General features: G+C 45.8%; 1 protein-coding gene across 1 annotated transcript in view; it reads left to right on the top strand.

Moving 5' to 3' along the window:
• The window catches only part of LOC119456830 (uncharacterized), an 82,323-nt gene that overhangs the window by 11,561 nt on the left and 42,942 nt on the right, over positions 1 to 27,820 (top strand). Inside the window, exon 5 of the mRNA XM_049669096.1 lies at positions 20,596 to 20,745. Within this exon, the coding sequence (XP_049525053.1) occupies positions 20,596 to 20,745 (150 nt within the window). The remainder of the gene's footprint in view (positions 1 to 20,595; positions 20,746 to 27,820) is intronic.

The raw sequence follows: 27,820 nt of genomic DNA, 5'->3' as shown, positions 1-27,820 counted from the left end.
TTTGCATTTCGCCTCCATCGAATCGAAATGCCGCCGCCGCGGCAGGGATTCGATCCCGTGATCTCGTGCTCAGCAGCGAAACACCTGAGCTGACTGAGCCACCACGGCGGGCTAGAGGTGTTGCTCTAGCCGTATAAAACGCGGGTTTATCGTTAGCAGAAACGGTGCATTTCGGTAAATCAGGAAGGCTACTATCATCATCATCATCATCATCATCATCATCATCATCATCATCATTGACAAAAGCTGACCCCCCCCCCCCCCCTCAGAAAAAAACCTGGATCCGCCCCTGCATGTCCGAGAATTGTCAGCTTTCGTGCCCCAAAGTGACATTTTTTTCAGATTGAGTTGGAGGCCAGCGTCACTGAGACAGCGTAAAACCTGCTCCAAGCGATGAAGGTGAGTAGGAAAATCTGGTGCAAACACTACTACATCATCCAAATAACACAAGCACGTGTTCCATTTGAGGCCTCGAAGAATAGTATCCATCATCCGCTCAAAAGTGGCGGGTGCGTTGCAAAGGCCGAATGGCATCACACGAAACTCGTATAAGCCATCTGGTGTGATGAAAGCAGTTTTAGGCTTATCGTCTGCAGCCATAGGCACTTGCCAATAACCAGAGCGTAGATCGAGGGAGGAAAAGAACTCTGCGCCTTGTAAGCAGTCTAAGGCGTCATCGATCCGCGGCAATGGATAAACATCCTTTCGAGTTATTTTGTTTAGGCGACGGTAATCCACGCAAAAGCGGATCGAGCCATCCTTCTTTTTAACCAAAACAACTGGCGATGACCATGGACTGTCGGACGGTTCAATGACACCACGCTGTAGCATTTCACCTACTTGCTCATCAATGACGCGTCGTTCTGTCGATGATACGCGGTATGGTCGCTGCCGTAGCGGTGAGTGAGCACCAGTGTCAATCCGGTGACATACAGTCGTCGTTCGAGCCAGGGAAGTGCTATGGCTGTCAAAAGCAGGGCGAAATTTGTCGAGGAGACGGAGAAGGTCATGGCGTTGCTTGGGGTTTAAGGCGCTGTCGATGACGTGGCTGAAAACTTCTTCAGGCGATGTGGCAGGTGCGGGACTACCGGAGAGGGTGTTGACCTCGGACGATCCAAGAAGTTCCAACGTGGTAATGGTGTCGTAAGGCTCCACAGTGCCGAGAGATTCACCGCGAAGCAACGTAATCGGGAATGGGAAGTGGTTGTATACAGGAAGGTGAGTCGCACCTGCTTGAAGGCCAAGCAGCGCGGTTGGCAGTGGTGAGATGTGGCGATGAACGAAAGCAGTGAAAGTGTGAAGAGTACGGTAGAGTCGCAGGCAGCGGAACAGGATACAGGTGCCAGAACGGATGCGTGCGGAAGTATCTGGAGGTCGTCAGTGAGGGACAACTTGGTGCAGGAAAGCGAAACGTCGTCAGATATGGCATTGCCAAGCGAAGAGAAGGCGACTTCTGCACGGGAGCAATCAATAACAGCTTGGTGACGGGAGAGAAAATCCCAACCTAAAATAATATCGTGGGAACAGTGGGGAAGAACGACGAACTCGACGAAGTAGAGCACTCCTTGAATTTCAAGTCTGGCGGTGCACGCAGCCACTGGCTGGACGTGCTGTGCTGTGGCCGTGCGGAGTAATGGACCGAAGAAAGGCGTCGTGACTTTTCGTATTGAGCGGCATCGTTTTTCGGCAATCACAGATATGGTGGCACCTGTGTCAATGAGGGCAAGCACAGAGACACCTTCAACAGCGACATCAATAACGTTGGGCGGCGAAAGAAGAGGGCTTTAGCGTTGCGACGATGACGCAGTTCTTGCCTCGGGAACTGCGCCCCTTAGTTTTCCGTGTCAGCGGTAGAGGGACGTCGACGCATCGGGGAGAGCGAGCGACGACGAGGAGAAGGAGAACGGCGGTCAGAAACTGGGCGATGGCTTGGGCGGGGAAGGGGTAAATCGCGGTCTGGAGCGTAAGACAATGGATGGTCGTACGCTGCTGTGCGTGTGTCGTCACGTGGATGAAGTGGACGGCGGCGGCACAGGTTGTGCAACGTGTCCGGGAATACCACACGAATAGCAGATGGGCCGATTGTCCGCTGTGCGCCAAGGATTTACTCGATGCACCGGAGGTCGTGGGGGCGTGGAGGTAAAAACAGGGCTAGGCATCGGAGGCGGAGCCCGGAACGTCGCTGGGCGTGGTCGTGCGACGGCGTCGGCGTAAGTCAATGGAGTGGTCAGTTGAGGCGCCCGTTCCAGAGGAAGAACCTCGGACACTTGTTCTTCTATAACGTGTCGTAGGGTCGGACTAAGGGACGAACTTGACTCCGGCGGGTTGTTGGAGATAAGGGAGAGCTGGCGAGCAACTTCTTCCCGGACGAATGCCTTGATCTGCGAGAGGAGGGTGGAATCTGGAAAAGGAGAGGTCAAGCCGGACAACGATTCCTGATGGGGATTAGGGCGGCGGGTGAGGAGGCGTTGACGGCGTAGCTCGTCATAGCTTTGGCATAGTTCAATGACTTGGGCAACCGTAGAGGGGTTCTTTGAAATCAGCATTTGAAATGCGTCCTCGTCGATGCCCTTCAGTATTTGTTTGATTTTATTGCCCTCAGGCATGGATGCATCGACGCGTTTGCAGAGATCGATGACATCTTCAATGTAGCTGGTAAAGGTCTCACCAGGCTGCTGAGCGCCTGACTGCAGACGCTGTTCAGCACGAAGCTTTTGAACAGCAGGACGGCCGAAGACCTCGCTGAACTTTGTCTTGAACATGGTCCAGCTTGGGACTTCGCTTTCGTGGTTTCGAAACCACAAGTGGGCAATTCCGGTGAAGTAAAATGGGACGGTGGTCAATTTCGTGATGACATCCCATTTGTTGTTGCGACTCACGCGTTCGTATGATGACAGCCAGTCATCAACGTCGAGGTCATCACTGCCGCTAAAGATGGGAAGGTCCCGCTGACGGAGTGTGCCGGGGCATACGGAGGACTGGGGAGCAGCTGGTGGTACGCTCGTGGCGCTTGCGGAGGTCATGGTAGCAGGGAGAATCCGGCTGCGCAATTCCAGGATAACAGAAGACCCAGCAAACCTCCACCAAATGTGACAAAGAAGTCTGGCACGGCTGTGGACGACATGAAGGACGCCGACAGGAAGACACAACTGCGTAGGCTTAGCCAGGCACACCAGGAACAGCGTCGAGCCCGAGCCCCACTTCAGTAGCGCTGGCAATCCGGCTGCGGAGCTCTGCATGGCGTACTTCTTCTTCCTTACACTACCGAGAATTCTGACGCTGAAGTGCGCATTGCTCTCGACTAGTGTCACTACCTGTAAGTTTTGATCAAGCGGCTGTGATAGACGCCTGCAGCCGTAGGTCATAGGAGCCGTTTTTCCTGGCAAGACTTTTACATCATTCAGCAGCGTTTCCTGGAAGAAAACAAAAGAGGGGGTGGGGAAGGCAACCTTATGCTTCGTTACCAGACAAAAAGGTACGCCGCATAGCGGAAGTGTTCCAAATCAGCTTCAAAATCAATGCATTCGCCTATTTATATAAAAAAATATTTGACAAGAATGCTCAGTCATGGCTTGAGCAACTATTGCGGTTGTGCGTGATGTACAAAGAAAGAGGCTAGTCATACAGCCGATTTGTCCTCACGTTGGGCCCCCACCACAAACCCCACTTATTCCGTCAAATAAATAATTTTCTCCTCCTCCTCTACCAAGTGTCGTCACTGTAGCGAAAACACAACGCGCTAACCTGCTCTAGAATGCCACTGGCAGTGTCCTCGGCCATATGATTCGATGTTATGCCTCCGTGGTCATGGCTCACTTTAAAGTCTCTCACTGTCATTGACCGTTATCGACGTCAGAGTTTGCCTCGTAAGTACTACTAGTGTGTACACTTGATTTTATTGCGATAGCAATTATATGGACACTCAAAAGCAGATTTCTGCCGTCGCCGTCGCCGTGAGGTTCCGTATGACGTCAATGGAGATGAAATCGTCGCCGCGCGCCAAACGCTGTATGTGCGAGTGAAAGGGCGCGAGGGGCGCGAGCTTTCACGGAGAGTGAACGCACGGCGGAGAACAAACGCGCGTTCTGCGCCTGTGCTCCCTTAAGGGCTGCAGAAGTAGGCGTCTCTTTCCTCCTCTACAATCACCATATATGTAGAGCAAACGTACCTTCTTCCGACGCACGAAAGGCCGTGGGGGGGGGGGGGGGAGGGGGAGGGAAGGGAGGCGACGTTTAGCTGCGGCACCAAGTGCCTATTTATATCAGAGGCTCCGGCAACAGTCACCAACGCCGCACGCATTTTGAGCGAACGCGGGCAAAACGCCGACGGCGTCGACAACAGTTCTGCGTGTTGCCGGTGCTGCTGCATGTCCAAGTTTATACAGCTGATAAAGCTGCTATCATTACTTCGTATAGCTCTCTTCAAATTTGCTATCGCAATTGATGCTTCACCTTTCAGGTGAAACTGCGACAACTTTTTTGAGGCCGTTATTCGCTCCCAGATCATCTTCGGTAGTTTCTGCAACAATCATTTGTGGCCCCGTACGGCGCTGACGCGCTCTTCACTACTCATGCAAATTGTCCCTTAAGTGATTACACTATCGAAATAAAGCTATTAGGAATCTTGACCCTGGAGTGCGCAATGCTCTCGACGCGTCGAGTACTCAGTGCCTCACTGCAGCTGTACTTCATCAGGTTACCTTTGGGAAATTTAGCTACATCGCGTGCAACACTGTGGAGGCTACCTAAACTTTTCGCACTGGCTGCATTCGGTTCGTTAAACAGTGCGGTGTTTATTGCCGTAATCATGGAAAACTATATTTTATTTAGATTCATTATTAAGTTAAACAAAATACTCCTTAAAAGGCACAAATAATGTGTTTATATGGCTTCTAACACATTGTTTTAGATCAATTTGCTTTTCGTTGTTTCAACAGCGGCGAGTATCTCAGCAACCTTTGGTTTGCAAATGACATTGTCCTATTCATCAACAATGGGTACGAATTACAACAAATGGTTGACAACCTTAACAGAGAAACTGTAAGAGTTGGGTTGAAGATTAGTGGGCAGCAGACAAAGCTAATGTTCAATAGCCTGGCAAGGTAACAAGAAGGCAGGATCGCCAGTCAGCCTCTAGAGCCTCTAAAGGAGTACGTTTATCTAGGTCAGTTACTCACAGGGGACCCTGATTATGAGAAAAACATTTACAGAAGAATAAAATTTGGGCTGGAGTGCATACGGCAGGTATTACCAAATCCTCACTGGAAGCTTACCACTGTCGTTGAAAAGAAAAGTGTACAATCATTGCATTCTACCGGTGGTAACATAGAGGGCAGAAACTTGGATGTTAACAAAGAAGCTGGAGAACAAGTTAAGGACGGCACAAAGAGCGATGGAACGAAAAATGTTGGGTCTAACGTTAAGAGACAGGAAGAGAGTGGTGTGGATCAGAGAGCAAAAGGGGATAGCTGATATTCTAGTTGACATTAAGAGGACAAAATACAGCTGGGCAGGCCGTGTAATGCGTAGGACGGATTACCGGTAGACCACTAGAGTTACGGAATGGATACCAAGAGAAGGGAAGCGCAGTCGAGGATGTCAGAAAACTAGGTGGGGTGAAGTTAGGAAATTTCCAGGTGCATGTTGGAATCGGCTAGCGCTAGACAGGAGTAATCGGAGATAGCAAGGAGAGGCCTTCTTCCTGCAATGGAGATAAATATAGGCTGATGATGATGATGATACCGGATGTCATATAGCGTGGCGTGGCAAATAGCATACATATACCTAAATATATACGGGATCGCACCGTGACACCGACGGCGAAGGCAAAGGCAACAGTACATATAAGTACATATATAAGTACATATATAAGCACACATATATAAGCACACTCACTTGAAGGAATCACTCGGATCACAATGTGACCGTCAATCCTGTTGGTTTTGCGTGCAAGTGCTTAAACGCGCACACAGCTTGGCGCCGTTTTCTTTCCACGATGGCTCCAAACGAAAGGGCCCATCGGAATAACGAAAATCGAAGGCCCTGACGGATGACAGAGCTTTATTTGCTGCACCCAATCACCGAGGAACATCACTGTCAAAATGATCTGAAGAAATTTCAAAGAGCTCAAAATACTGCGGAATCGACGGCCTGGGCACTGAATTGAAATAATGTCAATTTGGTACAAAAGACCTTATTCCGTACGAAGTTCAATGCACACTCACTTGAAGGAATCACTCGGATCACAATGTGCACGTCGTGGGCACTTGATTTCTGCGCTCTGCGTAAGCTATTTGCTTGTTTTTACAATAATATTCGATGGTTCCTGCTACAATTTCGTTAATGTTTACGCTAGCTTGTTCTTCGGCATAAAACAGTTCATGCTACATGTGATCTTGAAGCCCCGTCTCCATCATAAAGATGAGAAAAGAGCGGGAATGGCGTTTATATACAAAATCGAGTAGACAAAAATTTTGACAGGGAACCTTTCTTATGCAATGCAAGAAAATGTTCCACTGCTAACAGATTTTCCAACCCAAACTACAGCTTTGAAAGATTCTGTAGACACCTTTGTTCGTAATAATTAATCTTCGTAACAAGGCAATAATTAATGATGCACAGCGACCCGAAAGTGAGCTTTCTTGTTAGGAGGGTGTCTCCTTCGCTTTGGCGCGCGAAAGTACCGTTTCTGGCAACCGTACGACTAGCGACACCTACGAATTCACTCCTGAAGTGAGGGTTCAAGCTCGATGGCGATTGCTTGCCGCAAGTGCGGTGCACAGTGTCAGGGAGAAAGGAAGGGTGGGAGCTCTATGCGGAGCGAGAGACAAGACAAGAGATGAACAAATAACCTGCTTCAAAGGCGTTAGTAGAGAAATACAAATGAGTCAATAACTTACGCAGCCGTGACGTCAACAGCGCGCAATGTCACGTGAGCGGAGCTTATCGATTTCCGCAAGGACGCCCGTGGGTGGCTCTGCTCGCTGCGAAACGTTTCCAACCGCTGCAACCTCGCGATTTACAAACACTGCCTGTGGCAACTAGCGGCGCCTAGTGCTAGTGCGCTGAAATAGTAGTGGGGACATCTGCGTGGTCTGCCGCCAGGGTGAATACCGGCTGAGCTCACTCCTGCACCTTCGTCCGCTTTTTGGCACCACTTCGGTACTAGTGGGCTTAGAAAATGCTTAATATAGAATGAGCTACCTCCGTTTATAGTTGCGTTCTGCGTAACATGTGCAAATTACTTCCATAAATAAAACCCAATGTAGGGGCATACAAGAAAGCCTACCAGTCAGGTATTTCGTATATTTTTGATGACGCTCTATTTGCTTCATGTGAAATATATATATATATATATATATATATATATATATATATATATATAGGGTTCAAGTAGAAGGAGCTTTGCTCCAGGCCAACTCCGATTTTCCTATTCAAATACATGTAAAACGTAGAAATGTTCTTATAAGACAACCACTGGACGTAGTTGAATGAAATGTGTGGCATCTTAGAGAGAAAGTTACACTCTAGTGTAAAGAGCACTGAGAAGCAAAAGTTTGATTTAGGGCTTGAATTAGAAAAAGAAAGCAAATATGGTAAGTTAACCATAGATAAAGCACAACGTTTCCAAGTGCGCAACTCCACGCCATAACAGATATCGCAGCTCCGTAAATTGCATTTGTTAGTGCACCTAAAGAGTTCATATATAGTTATACAAATTACACCTGCTTTTCACTATGCTTACGGAAGTTTTGCAAAAGTCTTAGTCACAAATTAGTGGTATATATAAGAGGAATGTATAACGAAAGAGTTTTGTCCACTTTAGATGTAATATTAGGTGCAGTTTACTGAATTACGTCATTTTTCATTGATGCTTGACAGATTTGTAACCTTATGCTTGAGATTTTCTCAACCTTGCTGTTTTCAACGACCTTTTCTAAAAATTAGCGGCTTAATTAGGAATTGGAATCCTCAGGTCTCGAAAGTTTAAGTTGTTTCTTTTATTTGCAACAGACCTCATTAACATTGGTGCAGTACGTGGTTGCCGATAATGGCGCAATTTTTCTGTAGAATAGAGTACAAATGTTTAAAAAAACACCATCAAATAGTAATATTTTTCTTGTTTTCAAACAAACTGAACATGAAACTCACTTGCAACCCGTCTAGCTAAAATAAAAAAGGCTAATTTACATTCTTGGATACACGCATTGCTGTTCAGAACACCGCCTCTTGCCAACTGGGCAGCTAGTAAATGAGATACGCAAAGTGAGCGTATCTGGTACACCATGACAATGAGAATAATGTAACAAAGCAACCACAGGCCACAATGCACATGTACACTGTTGCGCTCGTTGACGTAGGTAATTGTACTAAGTGGCAAAATAATACATTGCTCTCTCTCAATTGAGGCGAACAGTTCCTAGGCTACCTAAAAGTGAGGCACCATTGTTGAATGACTGCAAGCAATTGAGCAGCAGTTATCGTCTACATGTGTTTGATGAAGAGCTGCCGCTTCAGAGCAATGCCAGCGGCTATCCTGCTCGAAGCAGAACTGTTCGAAAAAGTCACTTGAATTGTCCTTTCTCCTTATAGGTTCCCTAATATTTGTATTTCTTCTATTCGAACCTAAACAATAATTGACAATTGCGAATGCTGAATTTTCGCATCGAATGCGAATGAAAGAGTGAAAACTATAATCGGGTTCAAAATTATGAATATTTGCATCACCCTAGTTAGAACACATTTAATTGTGAAGGTATAGAGTGCATGACCACGGTTACGTACAAAGAGTGATTTCTTGCAAATTAGGTCTTAGGGCACGAGCTTTACGCTTTCTGCGAATGGTCAGAAGTTCTTGGGGAAGTAAAACAAAGTTATATTGCGTATCACCCGATTCATTTGCCTTTTTGCTCACCAATTCGTCAATCATAACGTTACTCGGGGACGACAGAAAGAAACCAGGACCCTGCGTTCAACGTTATTCTAAGTGAACGTACATCTGAGTGAATGCTCTGGTTAGCCCAGGAAAAGGCCGTGCTAAAGAAGACGGTGCTCGAGCGACGGTAAATCTGTTCGAGATGTATTGCGTCGCCACCTCTTGGTTTCGCAAAAAGAATTTATTGCTATAGGTGCATGTTGCGTTACAGTGTGCGTCTCGTGCAATGTCGTCTCTACAGTGTTGCCAGTCTAATTTCGAGGTTATTATACGACAAAAGCACCAGCCTAAAGCTCAAACCTCTCTGATTCATTTTTCAAACGTTGTGTGCAATTATTAGGTGTGAAAAAATGCTCTTCTGTGATATCTTGTTGACTAAAATGTTTTTACTGCCTACTGGTGTCCACAAACACGCCCAACGGGGTGGGGTGGCGCCCTCTGGATTTAAAATGCAGATCCTAAAGGCTATGCTTTTGGCTGAATAAATGCGGCGAGAGCAATTCAGAGATCCAGAAGCCTGTCATAGATGTCGGGTTAGGACACAACCTATTTCAATTCTGCCGTTGAAAGCAAAACTATGATCTGCTAGAAAGACTAATTAAAAATGAATCTTCATTCAAATAAACGTATAATTTTGTTTTAATACCTTAGAAAGACTTTGCTTTACTATGCACTCTCCTTTGTAGTCCTGGACTTTAAATATGCATAATGCAAGCAAAAAGGCTAATTTAGGGCAGTTTTTCAGATTTTTTGTAAAAACTTAAGATCTATTCGCAGCTCTTTTTTAACATACCAGCTATTTCATGTCAAAATGACTCGCAAGAAATTTCGGAATGCAACAACCTCGAAATGTTGTGAATTGTCAAAAAGTTGCAAAAATGCATTGTGACGTGTTTTAGTCTGTAAATTCCGCATTGAGGTGCTGCCCCTAAAAATATGTAAGGTTGCGTATTTTGTAGAAGGACACCTTGCAATATCTGTCGAAAGGTTTAATCGGAGTAACATTTGTTTTACGCAATAAACCATTGTTTAAAGTCTTGCCCTTACTCTATGTGGCGCCGTTGACCAGCACTGCATCTTCACTGCAATACATGCCTCGGAGTGGCGGAAAGCTTGACGGCACGTTCACACCGAACGCGGAGCGTCTAAGCGGCCAAGCGGATTTTCAACGCGGCGAGGCGGCGAGCGCGCCGGCCAGTTCAGACCGTACGTCTTGCTTTGCTGTCCGCGCCGCCGAGGAGGCGGAGCATCTATACTCGCGGACAACTTTCTGCGGCCTTGAAGGGAAAGCTGCGGAGACAAAGTGCGCACAAGTGAGAGCACTTCTGAAAAAAGTCCCGGTAGTCTTCCACGCGAATGTAAGCCGCCGATCAAAATAAAATTGTGTGTGCGTGTGTCGTTCTTCGGGATGACCGCCGTCACCGCTCAAGTGCAATAAAATTTGCTCATGCATTTCATCTAAGTTCGGTGTCCCCTCTATGTCGTGTGCTAAACTGTTTCGCTGGTAATCTACCTTCACAGCCGCGGAATAGCGCATGATCTTTCTTTCTTTCTTTCTTTCTTTCTTTCTTTCTTTCTTTCTTTCTTTTTTGAGGTCATTGCAAAAGCGCTTGAGTCCTTTTTCCGTGTGTTAGCGTAGCAGTTGGATCTGATATAAAAATTCACTTTTGTGATTTGTTTCTTGTACGTTATGTTTTGCTTTTAAAGGCAGAGTTCCAATGCTGCTCAGGTAGACAAGCGTTTCTTAAAGCGAAGCTTTGTTTTAGAACCCTCCCAGAATTTCCTGACTAGCGGCATGGGTGGATGGCTGCTGCTGCTGCTGCTGCCGCCTTGCCGAATATATCTATGAATGCAAAGGCTGTTTCAGCGAACACTTTCAAACATTTTTAAGGTTACCTGTGGCAGATCGGACAATTCTAATTCATGAGCTCGAAGAGGCGGAAATTACCTGCACTAAAAATTAAAATGCGCAATCGACTAATTAACAAAAATTGCTAATTTATGTTTTAGTTAATTACCTTATGGCTCAAATTGCAATGCACAAATGCCGTGGAGTTCGTAAGACGGATCCACTTGGAACGAATACTCAGGATCACACCAGTTTCGAGATATTAATTTCCGAGCTTTGCGGAGAAATGCACTGGCGTTCCGGTTACTTTCTTAACAGAACGTCGTTTTATGCATTGAAGCACAATGTTGTTGTTCCGCGAACGCCCGTAATAACTTTAGGTATTGAGGGAATGTTCGCTTCTCCATTATATAGCGTCCGTTTATTGTGCCGAGTCTCTCACTAAAATTTCAAGGTGTTACCTGCCTCTTTTCAAATCACCTAACCATTTAGCAGCTCAACACATACACACACACACACAAAAAGCAGCTTGTTCAGTTCACATAGCGTTGAAGTAAACAACATTTAAAGTCTTCACAATATACTTGCGCAGGCCATTAGCGCGTGGGCAGGAAGTGGCGTCGCAATGCAGCTAGCGTCAAATGCGGCAGCGCTCGCGTTGCCAGCGTTCTTCGTTAGCGCGTACCCTCCTTACCTGCTGCCTAATGAGTTGCCGCCGACGTGACGAACGACAGCGGAGCTGCGCCGGCAGTTTGACGAAGCGCTAAGGTCTCTAAGGAAAGCGCTGTCTTCAGACCAGTGTAACTTTTCGTCGGGCGATTCCAGTTTGACAGCGGTAAGAGAGACCTTTAGAGTTCCATTCCACTTGCGCTGCAAACACGGCCTTCGGATAGAGCTTTTGATCGAAGCCAACTAAGATTTCACTGCTGAGATATGCAGGGTGTGTTTATTTAGCTATACAACTTTTTTTATATATAAAGTGGCTATGAGCGTATAGCGAGCGTGACATTCTTGCGGATGAGTTGTAAGGCGAGCGAAACACAATTTGCCGCCAATAACGTAAGCCTGATAATGAAACATAACGTAAGTATAATGAAACAAAATTCGGAAGATAATTTTAACGTTAGAACTCACTTTGGGATATTTGGCAGATTGCTTTTTATTAGAGAATATTTCACTCTTTATATAGAAATCAACATAATGCAGCCACAATCGCATGCGCACGTCTTCTATGTAATAATGGGAAGCATCCTGTGTGCGTCATTCCAGATACTCTGCGCCCCCTACGAGTACTTTTCTGTCCCGTCTCGTTTAGGGCCTGTTCTTTATACAGATACGTGTGATAGATGCGTGCATACTTCTTTGGGGCTAAAGAAAGCGAACTAGCTGTTCGAGAGCTTTGTCGCGTGCGTCACACGTCAGTTTTTTTTTAGTTCTTCTTTCGGAACAGTTAACACTCTGAGGCAGTGTGTTAGACTGCGCCCCCACCTTCGAGATCGGCCCATGTACCCCACTTTTTTTCTCGTACAGATAACGCTACGCAAAAGCGGTTGGACACAGCACCACCTTCATGATTGGCCCAGCTCACACCAAGTTTCAGCCTTTATTCGCCGGAGTACAAATGTAATCGTCATTTTTTAACGTATACCACATGACATATAGATACGAACGATTGCATTCCATGTAATTGCAGATGACATCACAATCCATATTTATCTCGCTTAGAACGGTCCAGAACCTATCTGGAAACCAACAATCAGGATGTCCTAAACTCGCGTAGAATGGCTTGAGTAGAATTCACGACGTCGTCGCATGTATTGCCGTGGTCGTCGCACGCGCTCAAATCACACGCTCACAAATGCTCCCCTTACACAATGCGTTGGTTCACCGCGTAACGCTCTGCGTAACCCCAAACGATGCCGGTTAACTAGCTATATGCAAAGCATCGATTCCCACAGTGCAAGGCATCTACATAATGTTAAAGTGATAGCCTTTGACCTTGAGCCGCCGGAGCGGGAGCCGCCGGAGCGCACGTGTAGCAGGTGTGACGTCACGCCACGTGATTGGCTCGGAGAGGCGCTGCAGCTGCGCTCGCTCAAAGCTACGGGTACCACGTGAATAGGCGAGGGTTTCACGGGTGCTTCGTCGGCGCTTGGTCGCTCAGTCTCGGCCACGGTGTAAGATATATACTCTATATCTTACACCGTGGTCTCGGCATGGATGGCGCGCCGGCTGGGCCCTGTGTGCGTGCACTTCAGTGCAAGCGACAGGTTGAATCCAATCATTCAGTAGATATAGCTAGATGGCAGGCTGCGAAATCTCATGCAAATGCAACGTCGGCAGCTGAAACACCGGAGGAAAGGGAGGCCAGATTAGCACGTTATCGAGAAGCTTACCAAGCGCGGAAGCGTGCAATAATGAAACAGGGTGTGCATAGTCTTTGCAAAACCAAGCTAAACAGACCTTTCGCTAATGATAACTGAGTTTCCAAGAGTTAAACCTCAGTCATTTTTTTTTTCTGTTTGAACGCCCGATTCACACATATTTATTGCTCGCGCTCTGTGTTTTCTCCCGAAGGGCGCGCATGTAACACCTTAAGAAATGAGCACATCTTTGAAAATCGAAGCACATGCTCCTTAATTAGCGCATCAGATACTAATTAGCACATCAGATAAGTGCAGCCCGCAATGACAATGGCTCGAATCCTATTCTTGGGCAAACGCTCAAAAACTTATTGATGCGAAAGCGCCAAGTGGCTCTTTGAGTGACAAATCCGGCGTCTATCGCCTGGAGAAGTGAAACGGTACCTGAATTCCCATTGGCTGTAACATTTCCTCACGAGCGCGCCTCGACGGAGCATAACAAGGCGTAACTCGACACCTTCCGCAATAGCGCGCCAGATGTTGAGTGTAGGGAGAGTCTCTCATGGCGCGGGATTTTGGTGGTATGTTGACACCGCAGGCTGCTGCTGGCTCAGGCAGCGCGCACCACAATGATACATTGTTCGAAACGCAGCAACACTCTAAGGACCAATCAGCGGCGTTTAATTGGACATTATTGCTTTCGCACTTACAACTCGTAATAAGTGCTTGGGTGTTCCGAGTATTTTTTTTTCTACTTGATGCCTATACTCAGGTGCGCTTCTATACACTCTCAGAGCAGCGCAAAGTGTTCACGTACATGCTATTCAGAACAATCGCTCTGGTGAACATGGTTGCGTAATGAGCATTAAATGTTAGGTTCAGGCCTGTGATCTAAGATTTGGCGTTGTTCGCTTGGTCGCTAGTTTTTTAATTACGCGTCCACCACAGTTAGGTGGCAGGAAGCCTACAAAAAAGAATGCTCAAAATCTAGTCGCTCTTTGGATTCAAACACGAAACACAATTTCGAAGGAGAACGAACAGTAACGAAGGTGCACTGCAATTAAGAAGACCGAAGCATTTACTCCTGGTGTAAGACGATCGAAGACCCTGAGAAAAGGCCCAGATGCGATCGTAATTAGCAAGATCGACTCCAGTTCGGCAAACTTAGACTCGTTACTCCAAGTTCCCCGCCAGCAGTAATTGATTCCTGGGCACAGGGTCTTGTTGCAATGTCTTGAAGAACGAGAGAGCAAGGAAGAGAGAGAAAGGAGACAGTGATAAAATAATGTTTCGTACGGGATCCCGCATTCCGAGCAACTCGGCGCCTGTGAGGGATTTCGTAAGAGACGAAGTAATCTTCCTGCGCTCGTTGTTTCATTTTAATCTGTTATACACCATCCCTCCACACCTGTATCAAAGTCTAGTGTAAGAATGCAGAAGATTATGTACCTTCATAAAAAATGAAGTGCGGCAGATAATCTGCTCTTGCGAAAATAAAAGGAAGAAAAGAAAAAGTGGAATAAATAAAGGTGGCACCCAATGTGACCAATCCCCCCTTGTAGGTATGAGCCGTGTGTGGAGGAAAGAACAACAACTTTCTGTGCCATTCACGAAAGTGCTCTAGAACCCCATGTGCCTATGCGATGAAGGCTGTGTACTAGTACTTACTGTCCAAGGCCATTCTACCGAAGAGCGTACACGTACCTTCAGCGAATAAACAATCAGTGGGGAAGGTAAAATAAATAAAGAAAAAGGAGTGAAATATCTCATTCATCTCGTGGTACGAGAAGTGTATTTAAGACCTCAGATTTGTGAAATGGACTGCGGATATTTCAGACTCTGAGAATATAGCAGTTGTCAATCTAGTAGAATAACTCATACAACGTTTTAACAACAACGATACCACCCCCACCAAGAATAATAATAAAATTACTACTAACTACCACAAAAACAAAACTACTACTACTACTACTACTACTACTACTGCTGCTGCTGCTACTACTACTACTACTACTACTACTACTACTACTACTACTACTACTACTACTACTACCACTAACTGCTAATACTAATAATAATTGTAAATAATAATAACTGAAAATTTCATGCTTCAAACCAAGTCTAGCGAGATCGTTCAATAGACTCCTTGTCCTTTAAGAGACCACTAAGCGGCTCCACTTAATCAGTTTAGAGTGATATAGTACTATTTGACTGGCCGTGGTTGCTTAGTGGCTATGGTGTTTGGCTGCTAAGCACGAGGACGCGGGATCGAATCCCGGCCACGGCAACCGCGTTTCGATAAGGGCGAAATGCAAAAACACCCGTGTACTTAGATTTATGTGCACGTTAAAGAACCCCAGGTGGTCTAAATTATTCCGGAGTCCCCCACTATGGCGTGCCTCATAATCAGATCGCGGTATTGGCACGTAAAACCCCACAATTTAATTTTTTAATAGTGCTATTTGAAATATATATTTTCTTTCATTTCACGGCGAGAGGTTGATTACTGAGAGAAACTGGAGGCGGAAATGCTATTTTTTTTTTCTTTTGCGCCGAAACTTCCGCGTAGATGCATCAATGAGATCTCATGAATGTCAAGACATTTATTTTTTTTTATCTTCGCGCAGTAAGGCTCTAGAAGCCTGTTAAGCTCAGTCTTTCGTTCCTTTAGAATACGATTTGGTCCATCCTTACTGATAGAAAAATATGGATATCCTACGCATTGTGGCAAATCCGGTTGACCCGAACCATTGTGCAGGTTCCAACACTGCTCGTGGTTTTCCGAAGAGTTACTACAATAAACAACGTGTTTTTGCTAAGCACGCAAGTGCGTTTGATGGGAATCTGTCTGTGACAAAAGCAACAAGAGGAAGACGACAACGACAATAGTATGATGCCGACAGCATTATGGCATTTTTTTTTCTACTCCCGGAAGAAACGTTAAACCTGTTTAGTTACTACCTGGGCCGATCTCGAAGGCGGTGCAGTCTAACACAATACCCCAAAGCGTTAGCTGCCAAGAGTCCAGAATGGCAGAGACTAACGCGCTCCCACTCATGACGTAAGCGAAAGCTTCCTGACGCGAAATTGCCCACGCATTTAAGTGAAGTAAGCGAAAACACAAAGCGCTTCGTTTTCCCAAGGTGCCGTGAACAGCGTCTTCATTCTTCGCCGAGATAGCATGCCTTGTACAAGTGGAGAACTTAAGCAGCCTAAAGAGCCCGCAATTTGGTACGGTGCAGGGTCAAAGCCATAAGCTGTCTTTATCCTTTATTCACGAATTACCCCGCATGGCCTGTAGGCGTTCCAGCAGGATGGTGTCGTCATGTTTATAGACAAATGTACATTTTCACTGCACACTATCACTGCAGGCAGCTTGTTCCATTCCGCAATCCTCTTCGGAAAAAATGGAGTCAGCCAACAGGCGCGTCTTCTTCGATGAGGACGTCGCTCTCACTGAGGACAGTCGTTCTCAGAGTATGACTACTTTCCAACCTAACTGGGAAAACCTGCAGGTTTTAAAAATGGTGCGCGAATAATTTATTCTGCATAAATGTGTACACTTCTAGACAAATTTATTCGCTTATTTGCGAAGCCATGGTAGGGCTAGCATGGTTCAAAAGAATGGGCTCCAGCCAATCGTGGAGAGATAGAAGAGAGAAAATGAGATGCAAAAGGCGAGGAGGTTAACCGGAAGATAAACATCGTGTTTATTTGCGACCCTGCACTGGGGAAATGGTAAATGGGAAACCACGTGCATGCTACACTCAAGCGACAGTGATAAGCGACGACACGAAAAGGGGACCTTTTTCCATCGTGGTGTAAGACAACAACAGAGACCCGACACCGCGAAAAAAAATAGCGTTATATTTTTATTGTTGACAAAATAAATGCAGTCGTACGCCTGTAAATATCGCAAACGTGCGCGGCACCAAGATTTAGGCAGAGTGTACTAGATATAACTTTAATATGCCGCCATTGCCAGTACAAAATGCGGTCTATTTTCCTACATGTAGGATAAATATTGTAGAAATAAATATTGTAGGAAGAAAACAAAACACTTTGCGGCCACCTATGATATCTCAACCCTAACAGCGTCAATACAAACAGCGGATCTCAACAATAACGAAAAAACATCAACAATACTTTGTCACCGGAGTGAGATGAGACGAAGCGAAGGGTATTATGGCGTATATATCTTGCTGTCATGGTTGTGAGCAAGTACGCAAGCGAATGCAGATCTCTACTGGATGCTGCCATGTTGTTGCACATGCAATCACGCGGCAGCCGACGGAAACCACTACGCAGGATTCCAGGCGACAACCAAAACTTTATGGCTGGCCAAAACCCCGTGACGCATCGCCCTTCATGACGGCAAAACTTGTCACTTTTCATTCTCGCTTGTTACCGTCACTACAAACTTGCGTGTATGTTGTTCAGCCTTAAGAAACTAATACATCGTCACGTTGTGGATACAATGAAGAGTAAAACACTGCCAAACGCGTGTGTTAAGAAGTCAACGCTTTATTGGGCTTGGCTCATGGCTTGAAAAAGTTATGTATAAATAGCCAACAGTAAAAAAAAAAAAAGAAGTCCGCGACGTAGCACGGCGAAGCTATTTTGATGCTTTGCGGTACTACGACTTGGAGTTTTACCACCCTTGAGAAATAAGCCAAGAAAAGATTGCAGAATAACCAAGACTGTCATTTTGGCTGGCGATAAGGGGAACGTCACCATTGTTTTGGATGGCGAAGACTACCTCTCCAAAATGACATCGTTTTTCCGTGGCGAAATAACGTACTTGACAGTTCGACGGGACGCTACAACAAAAAGAGAGTCATGGCTTAAAAAGATTATCGACCGACAACTTCAAGTTTGTATCGCCGAGATATGAGCACCTGCAGGTGATCACACCGGATCGGTTCCAGCGATATACGCCTTTCGAAGGTTCACAAGCCGGGTGTTCCTCTTCGAGTAATTGTGGATTACACCTGTTCTCCGTTGCAGCCACTGCCTGGCTATCTTGACAACATACTTCGACCCCTGGCACAACATACGTTGACGGATGTGAAGGACTCTACTGACTTTGTTCAAAAGATCAAGAACGTTGCTATAGACGTCGTGGTCTCGTTTAATGTCAACTCATGTGTTGAAGGCGACCACAACAACATATCAAGTCTATGTTCACGTGTGCACTGTTGACTGCTGCAGAATAGCCTTGGCCAACGAGACCCCGGCCTTCGCGTACGCCGTTCGAGGTTTCGCCGGACCTGCGCCGCCTTCTGGAGTTTTACCTACATGACCCATATTTAACTTTTACTAGAGCATTCTACAGACAGATGTTCGGGACGGCGATGGGACCATCGGTCTTTGTGGTGTGTGCCAGTTGAAAATCCTAGAAAACCCAATTGGAAGCCCTGGAAGGAAGAGTCCTGGCAACGGTTTAGCTTGAACAAAAAAAAAAAAAAGTGAGTCCAGCGGCATGTCGACGGCTGCTCTTGCAGTATCCGCCGGTAAGACGTCGCAAGTCTCCTAGAACGGTTAAACTTGTTCCAACGAACGGCCGTGCTCACTGTAGAAGAAGACGTTCGCGGTCCTATCACTTTACTCGACGTCGAAATCAACCGCGCTGCGTCCTGCCTATGAACAAGTGTACATACAGGGAAAGCCTACGCATACAATGAAATAGCTGCGCTTTGAGTCATTCCATTTCTTAAGACAAAAACTACCTGTCGCATCCACACTGTTTTCCCGCGCTTTCCGCATATGTTCTACTACTGATGCCCGCAAGCTTGAGCTGAAAAAAAGGTATATATATATATATATATATATATATATATATATATAAACATAGTCGCAAGCAGCTATATGCGGAGCATTTCATAAAGGCGGAAGAAGAGCCTCCTGCAAACCCTTCGGCCACAGTCGAATCATTTAGTGAAACTGTCTGACTTGTCTTCGCATGCCTCCATGTCTTCGGACGCCTCCAAGATTGTCTTCGCCCGCCTCCATGTGATAGGCTTAGGCCCAAGACTGCCACCCCATCGACATAGAACACCCGGATCCATGGACCTTACTACTGTTTCCTATTGGACTATCTGGACGACACAAATCTGTTCGTACAGTTGTAACCATTTGTAATTGTGCTAAATGTCAGTTTTGGAAGCAAAAAAAGAAAGAGAACAAGCCAGCAAGGACTATAATGCCAGGAGATAACGGTCTGGCGTTTTCCTCTTCACCCCTCATTTGTCCTATATATTTTCACCTAGCCACGCTCTCCGAGTTACTTACAGCCATAATAAACGATGGTGCGCTGCTGAGGATCGACTAAGAACCGTGCTGTGACCGCCATCTCTTGCCCGCTTTACCCTCAGCGAACAATACGTCAGCGTCAGTAGGCATTATTCTGAAAAAGCCGGCGTAAAAAAATCATGACTAAGCGCTTAATCGTTTATGTCATTTCTTTCCTTGTAGTAAACAGAATACCAGTTTGAAAAGCATCGTTACACCAAACCCCCTGTGCATACCTCAAGGTGGCGAAAATTAAACGCTTTCTGCGCTATTCAATTCAATCGTATATCTATCTGTTCGGATTTGATCATTCGCGCTCAGCCATGAATATCAATGTCTGGTTGTACCAGCAGTTGGGATCCAAGCGGCAAGAAAGGCCATTATTTCACGGTCTACAAAATTGGGCTCTTCCACATGCGAGCTTTCAAGACTCAGCGATCGCTGAAGAGCCCGGCGTAAGAGTTTCATATTTGTTGAAGGCCTCACTCCGAGACACCCAGAGAACGAACGTTTTGTAAAACACGCTTGCTAAAGCACTGCAGCGCGGCCATTTCTGGTTATGCATATCACACTAACCCCGCACGTTGCAACACCACCAGCACCGTCTAGCCAGCAAATCAGGACGGGAGTAAGTATTGTATGCATATTTTTTTTTTAGTACGGTTCTGTTCATTTATCAACCGTGTCACCGAGTGGCAACTCCCAAATACAGCTGGGGAACTGCTTCGTATAAGCCAGTAACGAATAGAAGTATGACTGACTAAAGCTCGCTGCTGGGCTAGTTGGTACGTTCTTCGAGCTTAATAATGCCTAAAAAAGTATGTAACACAGACATGAAGGACAGTACAGGCGCCTCTCCTGCCCTTCATGTCCATGCTATACATTTCTTGTGCCATTGCTAAGCTCGAACGAGAAGAAGCATTGCAATATATGGCCCCTAAGTTCCCTTGAGTGCTATCAAGTGTAACAGCCGCTGGCGCTGCAGTGATGCGGCATATTCTCTCGCGACGAGCGATAGTCGATGAGGTGCCTGCGGTTACCATGGTTGCTGTGACGTATATGCTGTCTTATGGAATTGTCGAAGGCAGACAGCAACGGCGGCATGCGCGCTGAGAGTGCGGCAGTTCCTTGACACTATAAAAGCGTAAAAAGGTGACCGTCTGTCGCCGCGGAAGCAATACAAGCCTTCTTCGGACACGTCGTGTTTCATGGAAGAAATGAAGCGGTCAATGACCACCCCACCACACTGAGCCGGTTGCACCAAGTGGTGAAAAAAGCCAGGACAACGCCTTTCCCGACTTTACAAAGGTACCATGTCTTCCTTTTAAGCAGCGTTAGTAAACTGAGAACAATGTTTCAGGCTGACAGCTGAGAAGCTAAAAAAAAAAAAAGACGCTTAAGTGGCAAACTTAAAACGCATTTTTTTGCATGCTGACTTGTTTTGTACGTTGATTTTGCAAAATGCATGTTTTGTATGCTTACTTTTGCCGCGGTGACGAAGCCTGATGCTACTCGCGGTTCCTGCTAAATCACCGAATCTTTCCTGGTTAAAGTCCTCAAGAAGTTCGCATTGAAGGCTGAATATTGTTAAATGCCTTTGAATACATGACACGCAGCTTCGGTAGCTATGACATTCGACCAGGTGTCCCTTTCCTCACGCATTTTTTTTTTATCTTTCGCACAAGCAATCCAATGTGCCACATGGACAGTAATTGCAAGGACATTACTCATAATTTGTATTAGGCAAATTCAAAGATTTAAGGACTGAACTTTGAGCCGCAGTCCAACTGCACGATTCTCTAGGACAGTGGGACAGAGCTGCTTCGAATTGGCACGGTGTAAAGGTGCTGTGTGCTGGCTTTCGTGATACAGGTCCTATGTCCTGCGGAGCTTGTTTCTACTGCGAGTCTCTTTGTCACACAGTTGTTTCCCTTTTTATTGTGATTAGCATTCCTAGCCTTCTTCGGCCTCTTTGTGTCTATCTATATCTAGCCTATTTACGCCACTCTTAAAAAATACCTTTAAATTTTTTTTTGTGCTGGGTGTAATCAAACTGGCGCTACACGGGTTCCTCGAATACAGCAGAGAAAAGTTTTAGCGCACTGTGCCCTTAATATCCAACCTGATCTCGACATTAGCATACGCCGGAGCGTCAACTCTCCAATCTGGGAGGCCACACAAAAGGATGTGGACTCTGCGTTAAAGCTTTGCAGAGTAGACAGCAGCGACAGAACACACAGCCTAACGAGTGGTGGAAGCAAAACTGGAGGGACGCTGCATACATTCGCCGTGACACTTTCGATCGCTTATCACAGGGCAAGAGTGTCCGATTTGTGAAAACGTCGAAAGTGCGCACGCGCCGGGCAAAACACTCAGACGAGCGGCGAAAAGTTGCCGCTATCGTTTGGAATGGCGTATCATTTTCACCACCTCTCTACTATACCGGCCTGGTGTCGACGACGCTGGGGTGAAAAATGAAAACGTCGTAGCGGGGGGGGGGCTCTGAACAGTGCAGGGTGCCCATATGGCGAAGCGTGTCCAGCACAGCAGCCCAACGCTTAAAGAGCCGTTTATAGTCCGACGTAACGCGCGCGCGCACGGTACGTCACGTTAGCGAAAACGACCCCCTCCATAGGACCACTTATAGTTCGTCCACAGAACACCTATACAAACTTAGAGAAGGGAAACTGTACCTTCCACAGTGCAACAAAAATAAGAGTAGCGGTGGCGTTGTGAACTAAAGTGTGCGACAGAGAGGTGGCGCTGGCAAAATCAAAACTACTATCATGATCACTACGTAGTGAGGAATATGGCGGCTACGGTAGCGGCTGGTGGGGCTCATTGCGCTGGTCGCTCGCTATTTTGGGTGTTTTGTTACCGCTTTCGGGGCGGTATTCATGTGTACAGTACTCGAACATAACTACAGATATCTATATTATGTCGACAGGTGACCGAGAGGCCTCAACTGGCAAAAACCAAACATTTCAAACAAGTAAGCTTACATTGCTTATTGTCAATGGTGAATACATGCCTACAATTTTCGTTCAGGTCAGTCACTGAGCTTACAACATAAAGAAACACAGATAGCCATCAATTTAATGGAATCGAAAGCTGAAGTCGAGCGAATATTTCGTATCGGGGGGGGGGGGGGGGGGGGGGAGTTCGGCGTGCCACTAAAGCAGGAAGAACGAAGCTTCAGATAACAATATTTATTCAGGCCTACCATCGTACTTGTATTGCGTGGAGTGCTGCTTGGCGTGTTTCATACTATACATGTATCGTCTGCGTTCGACGATTTCCGATAGATTAAAAAAAAGAAACATAAAAACTGCTCGGCAAAGATGTACCGTGAGCAAGATAAGCTCGAGCTTCAATGTGCCATTGATTCATAACACGTTGGCGAGAGGCACAAAATAAACGTTATGCTACATTTTACATCACATATTGTCTGCTCTTGATATTCCTGCTGCGCACTTAGTGTTCAGGTGCGGCAATAAAGGCTTTGACACAATTGGAGTACTCGTAGGAAAGCAAGGAACGTTATGGAGACAACAGTGCTTACAAGGACTTCTGCAGATATTGTGTGAATAAACAAGGGCACTAAATAAACATATAAGTAAGCCCAATCAATGCTCACGGATCCTTGGAAAATGTAAGTTGCGGTTTCATGGTGAAAAGGAAAACATCTCGATTTGTGTATTCAAACAAGGCAAAGAGGTTGCAAGAAGATGAACACTTCCATTTAGTAGTAAAGGTGACCGAAGGAAGCCTCAGCCTGGAGCCAACGCTTCAACAAGAAAACATATTTTTGAGGGCCGAGACGAAGACAGGTTCCCACGCTCGTCCACTGTTGATTGACTGAATGCTTTAGGCCAAACTTGCTCCAAGTATATTTCAAACAAAATATTTTAGGGAACACACTGTGCCCAGGTTTGTCATCTGTTGTTTGAAGAGAAAGAAAATTTGTTTTTAGTGATTTGTCATGTTTGAGATGTGTTGAGTAGGCCGGTTGTGTCAGCTTCCCTTTTCTAGCTATCTCTTATGGTGTAGGGCTAGTCTAGTTATTGATTTCATGCAAACTGTACATGAGCCTTTCTTAGTTAACAAATGTAAATTAATGCGCGTACCCAGATCTAATTCTAATCCTAGCACTTACCATATTAACCACGTTCTCTTTCGTCATGTCATATAAATATCTTATTGTACACATTACAAATAACTTAAATTCGACCATTAATATACAGTACCTCATTAACAATGCTAATCACATGCTCGGGTACTTAGGGCGCAAATTTTCCAAAGCACTGTCTACTTTAATACTACAGCTTTACAAGACTCTAATTCACTCTAAAATTGAATATGCATCTGCAATATGGGATGCCCGTCCCGTTAATCTTATTACTTCACTTGAACTAGTAAAAACAACTCTACTCGTTTCATACTTCCTAATTTTAACCGTACCGCAAGTATAAACTCAATTAAAACTAACCTAGCACATATTCCACTAGTAAACCACCAAGCCGCCCGTCTTTCGCTATTTTATAAAATTTTCCATCACACCGCACGTCACGACCACTTCATTTGCGGTCTGAGTACATTTCAAGCCACGTCGATCATCACAGTAAGGTAGGGATAGATTCATGTCACACAAAGTCTTGCCTTCAATCTTTCATCCCCCGTACATCTCAGGAATGGAACCACCTTCCCTCAAGTAGTGTAGCCATCACGGATAACAGACTACTATTTTTCAGAATATTAGCTAATATTGTATAATCAGGAGAATCATTACGTTACCAGAACTCACTGCACTTGTTTGTTTGGTTTGTTCTATTACTTTGTAACCACTCCCTTCTTTCATGCCATATAGCTCTGAGGGTACTTTAAATAAAAAAATTAAATAACAAAACGAAGAGTGATTGCCAGTGTTTCAGCGAACGTGAAGTATAATTTCCTTAAGATAGCTTTGAGTGCTTTTTATCATTTAAAAGTTCTTTGCATTTTCAGGTAACAAGGTTGTCGTTGTGAGGGAGCATGTGGTAGTTAGTGGTAATGCCCGTCAAGCCGATTTGCAAAGAGCAGATGACAGAGTTCGTTCGTGCATGACCAAGTAGGAACTTGATACATTGTTTCTGTCCTGGTCGTCATGGCTACATTGACTAGAAAAGAAACAAGTTGGGACTAAACATATTACTTCTCAAATTGTCATAAAACACCCTTATAAGCAAGTAAGCTTCTATGTGAAATTTCATCATTCCCGCTCAATACCATACAACACTGTAGACTGCTGCCTTTCCTGATTGGGCTCACACCCCTCTATCTGGTAAACTTGCAAACATATCATGGTGAGGCACGTAGTCAATGAGGACCTGTTGTCATTATGGTGACAGTTGAGCTTCTTATGGCTTGCCGTGGGCAGCTTGCAAACCAATAATCTCGCGTTTGTCCATCTTCCTGAAAAGAGAAACGATCAAGCCATGACAAACATGCAACCAAAAAATGGCGAAACAAAAGTTAGTCCTAATAAATGATCAAATCACGGTTCTAGTTGAAGAGTTCAGAAATATACCTTGTGAGGATTCTGGCCCTTGATGTTATTTCCAGTGGTGACACATTCACTGTTCACTTGTAGGTCCATAGACAATAGAGTCCAAAGGATTGAACAAATATGAGCAGCGTCTTGGAGGCTGGAGTCGAAAAAGAAAAGAGCCTCCATTACTATGGTGGAAGTGTGGGTTAGTTTGTGATTGATGTATGACTAAGAACAGTGCGCAAAGCCCTCTACTGACAGAAAAGTACACACACACACGCAACACTGTCTTGAGTGTGCATTTCTTTCAACGGTGCCCTTGTGTTGGGCCGTGCACATGCTCAGTCATAACCTCGATTAGATGACAATTGTTTTTGCCAGATACTAGTAATAACACAGTCATTTTATGATTTCTCAAATGCAATTAGTCTTGCTGTAAATATCACCGGAAGTATATTTGCCACTATTGTGCAGTGAATTTATTGTGGTGTATCATTTATGCAGAAACAACCAAAACTGTTTATTATTTATACTATAGTCTAAGTTAGGAATTTTAGCAACGTGGAAAAATAACAAGAGCCTCGTGTGAATTATTTTTGAAGAGCACTAACTTTATTGCTATTTTCCACTTCAAGAAATGACTACAATAATCTGTTTTATCCGCCTCGTACGCAAAGAAATTCAAAGTTGAAAATGCGAAGCACTGCTTTTTTACTCACCGGTGCACACGCCGAGAGGCTGCAAGGTTGATCCGCTTTCGTGGGTAGTCTTCAAGCAGACTGTGCTCGGTACCAGCGATGAATTTTCGCGCTAGTTTGCATTTCTTTTTTGCAAGCAACAAGTAATTACGTGACCAGACGTGGCAGATCACTAACGGCGGAAGCCGTGCATGCTGTCGTTATGCCAGTGAAATGCCGCAACTGATAAAATTCAGTCTTTAAACACGTTCGTTTAGTGGTGGCTATCGAATGTTGGACGCATAAACTGGCTAAGATATTATTGCTACCTACTTAAAACGAACCCGCATGATACTGTTCAAGGGAAACGACCACCCCGTTCGCAAATATTACCGCCGTACAATTTGAAACGATAAACGGCACGGACTACAGTCGATACCAGTGGGCTGCTGCTTATCACACGTCGGTAACGTCTCGTAACATTATTTAAGTAATAAAGCTCTGACTTTAATAACAAAATTTCAATAAAAACAATGGTCTGCTTATTTTGTAAAAAATGACATGTGAACTATGTTTGTCGGTGATTATATGCATATTTATAGATCAAATAGTTAGCCGCGTTGAGCGCCCCTAGCTGAAAAAAATGTCGCAGTGTCGCCCGAAAGGCGAAGCATCAATTGCGATAGCAAATTGGTAGAGAGCTATTCGGAGTAGGGATTGTAGAGTAGTTTTATCGGCCGCATAAACTTGGATACATTCGCTTTCTAACTGAATTGACAAGCGTGGTGTCATCGCGCACAAGCAAACATGAATAGATCACACTGAATGACCGCAGACAACGACTGTCAAAGCGCTGGCCCGGCCGCTGCAGCGGGCGAAGAATCGTGCGGTCTATCGCTTCAACGGAAACTGAGCGGCCAATGGACAGCGCATAAAGGTCAGAGCCATGTGGAGACACGGCCGGGCTCGACTGGCACGCGCGCTCGCTCGCTTCGTGCGCGCGCCAGTCGAGCCCGGCCGTGGTGGAGATAAAGAGACGGTGCGGGCGACGGCACCACAGCCAGTGCAAGCGTATTTGTTGGCAGAGTAGAAGCTGCTCCTCCCGTCCCTCCCGCGCTGCCTCCCCGCTTTTTTTTTTTTTTTTTTGCTTTCGCGTGGGAGATTGCGTTGCCAGTTCTCCTTGCGCATAAGCTGCAAGATAAGCATTTGGTGCCGTAGCACAGCGTCGCCCCGCCTCCCTCCCCCCCATACCCCCACGGCCTTTTGGGCGACAATCGCGTTTGCTTTCCGCCGTGCGTTGGCTCTCCGTGATAGCGCGCGTCCCCCGCGCGCTTTTACTCGTACGGCGCGCGGCGACCATTTTATCGCCCTTGGAATCTATACGGAACCTGACGGCGACGGCGACGACGACGCTGACGGCAAAAATGCCGTTGAAGTGTCCATATAATTGCTATCGCAATAAAAATACAAACTAAAGTATGCGACCAAATTACAGTAGCTCCACTTGCGCGCTTCAATCTGGAACGCGCCGCGGTTGATTTCTCGCCCTCTGTGGCCATTTGGTGAACTCGGGAGTCTGCGGGGCCTGGTCCGACGTAACTAGAGTGACCTAGAATATGGGAGAGTGTCCAAAGCGCCGCGCGAATGCATGGGAGGAGCGAGGACCTTTTTGTGTGAACTCCCGCGCCGCGGCGCTGCTGTACCGGACCCGTGGGCTTTCTCCGCTGCGGAAGCCGCGCCAAGGCGGCGGGCGTCTGCTACGAGCCTGATATTTTGGTTGCTATTAGCCAACATCGCGATAATTTGGGATATATTAAGTACCACGTAACCGCAAGGTAATACCGCAGTGACTCACCACACAGAGAACGCGTTTGCCGTCTGTGAATCCGGGTATTTTGTCTATTTCCTTCTAGAACGCTTGGTCCGCGCTTACGCGGCTGTTTGAGTAACGCATTCCGCGCGCTTAGTTCATTTAGTTATGCGTGGAATGAGCAATGTGAACGTGCTGCCGAAGAAAATAAGCTGGAGACCGCTATAATAACCAAGAGAACCTAGCAGATATGCGTAGCTCATGCTAACGCTTTTACACCCTATCGTTTCCTTTCTTTTATTTCATGCATTCGATTTGCTTTACAAGACTGCATCCCGCGCTCTGTTGTTTCTTTAATAAGGCGAAATC

Source organism: Dermacentor silvarum, chromosome 6, assembly GCF_013339745.2.
Source record: "Dermacentor silvarum isolate Dsil-2018 chromosome 6, BIME_Dsil_1.4, whole genome shotgun sequence".
Classification (NCBI taxonomy): Eukaryota; Metazoa; Arthropoda; class Arachnida; order Ixodida; family Ixodidae; genus Dermacentor; species Dermacentor silvarum.
The sequence above is the reverse complement of the archived record's forward strand: the minus strand, read 5'-3'. Positions and strand labels throughout refer to the sequence as shown.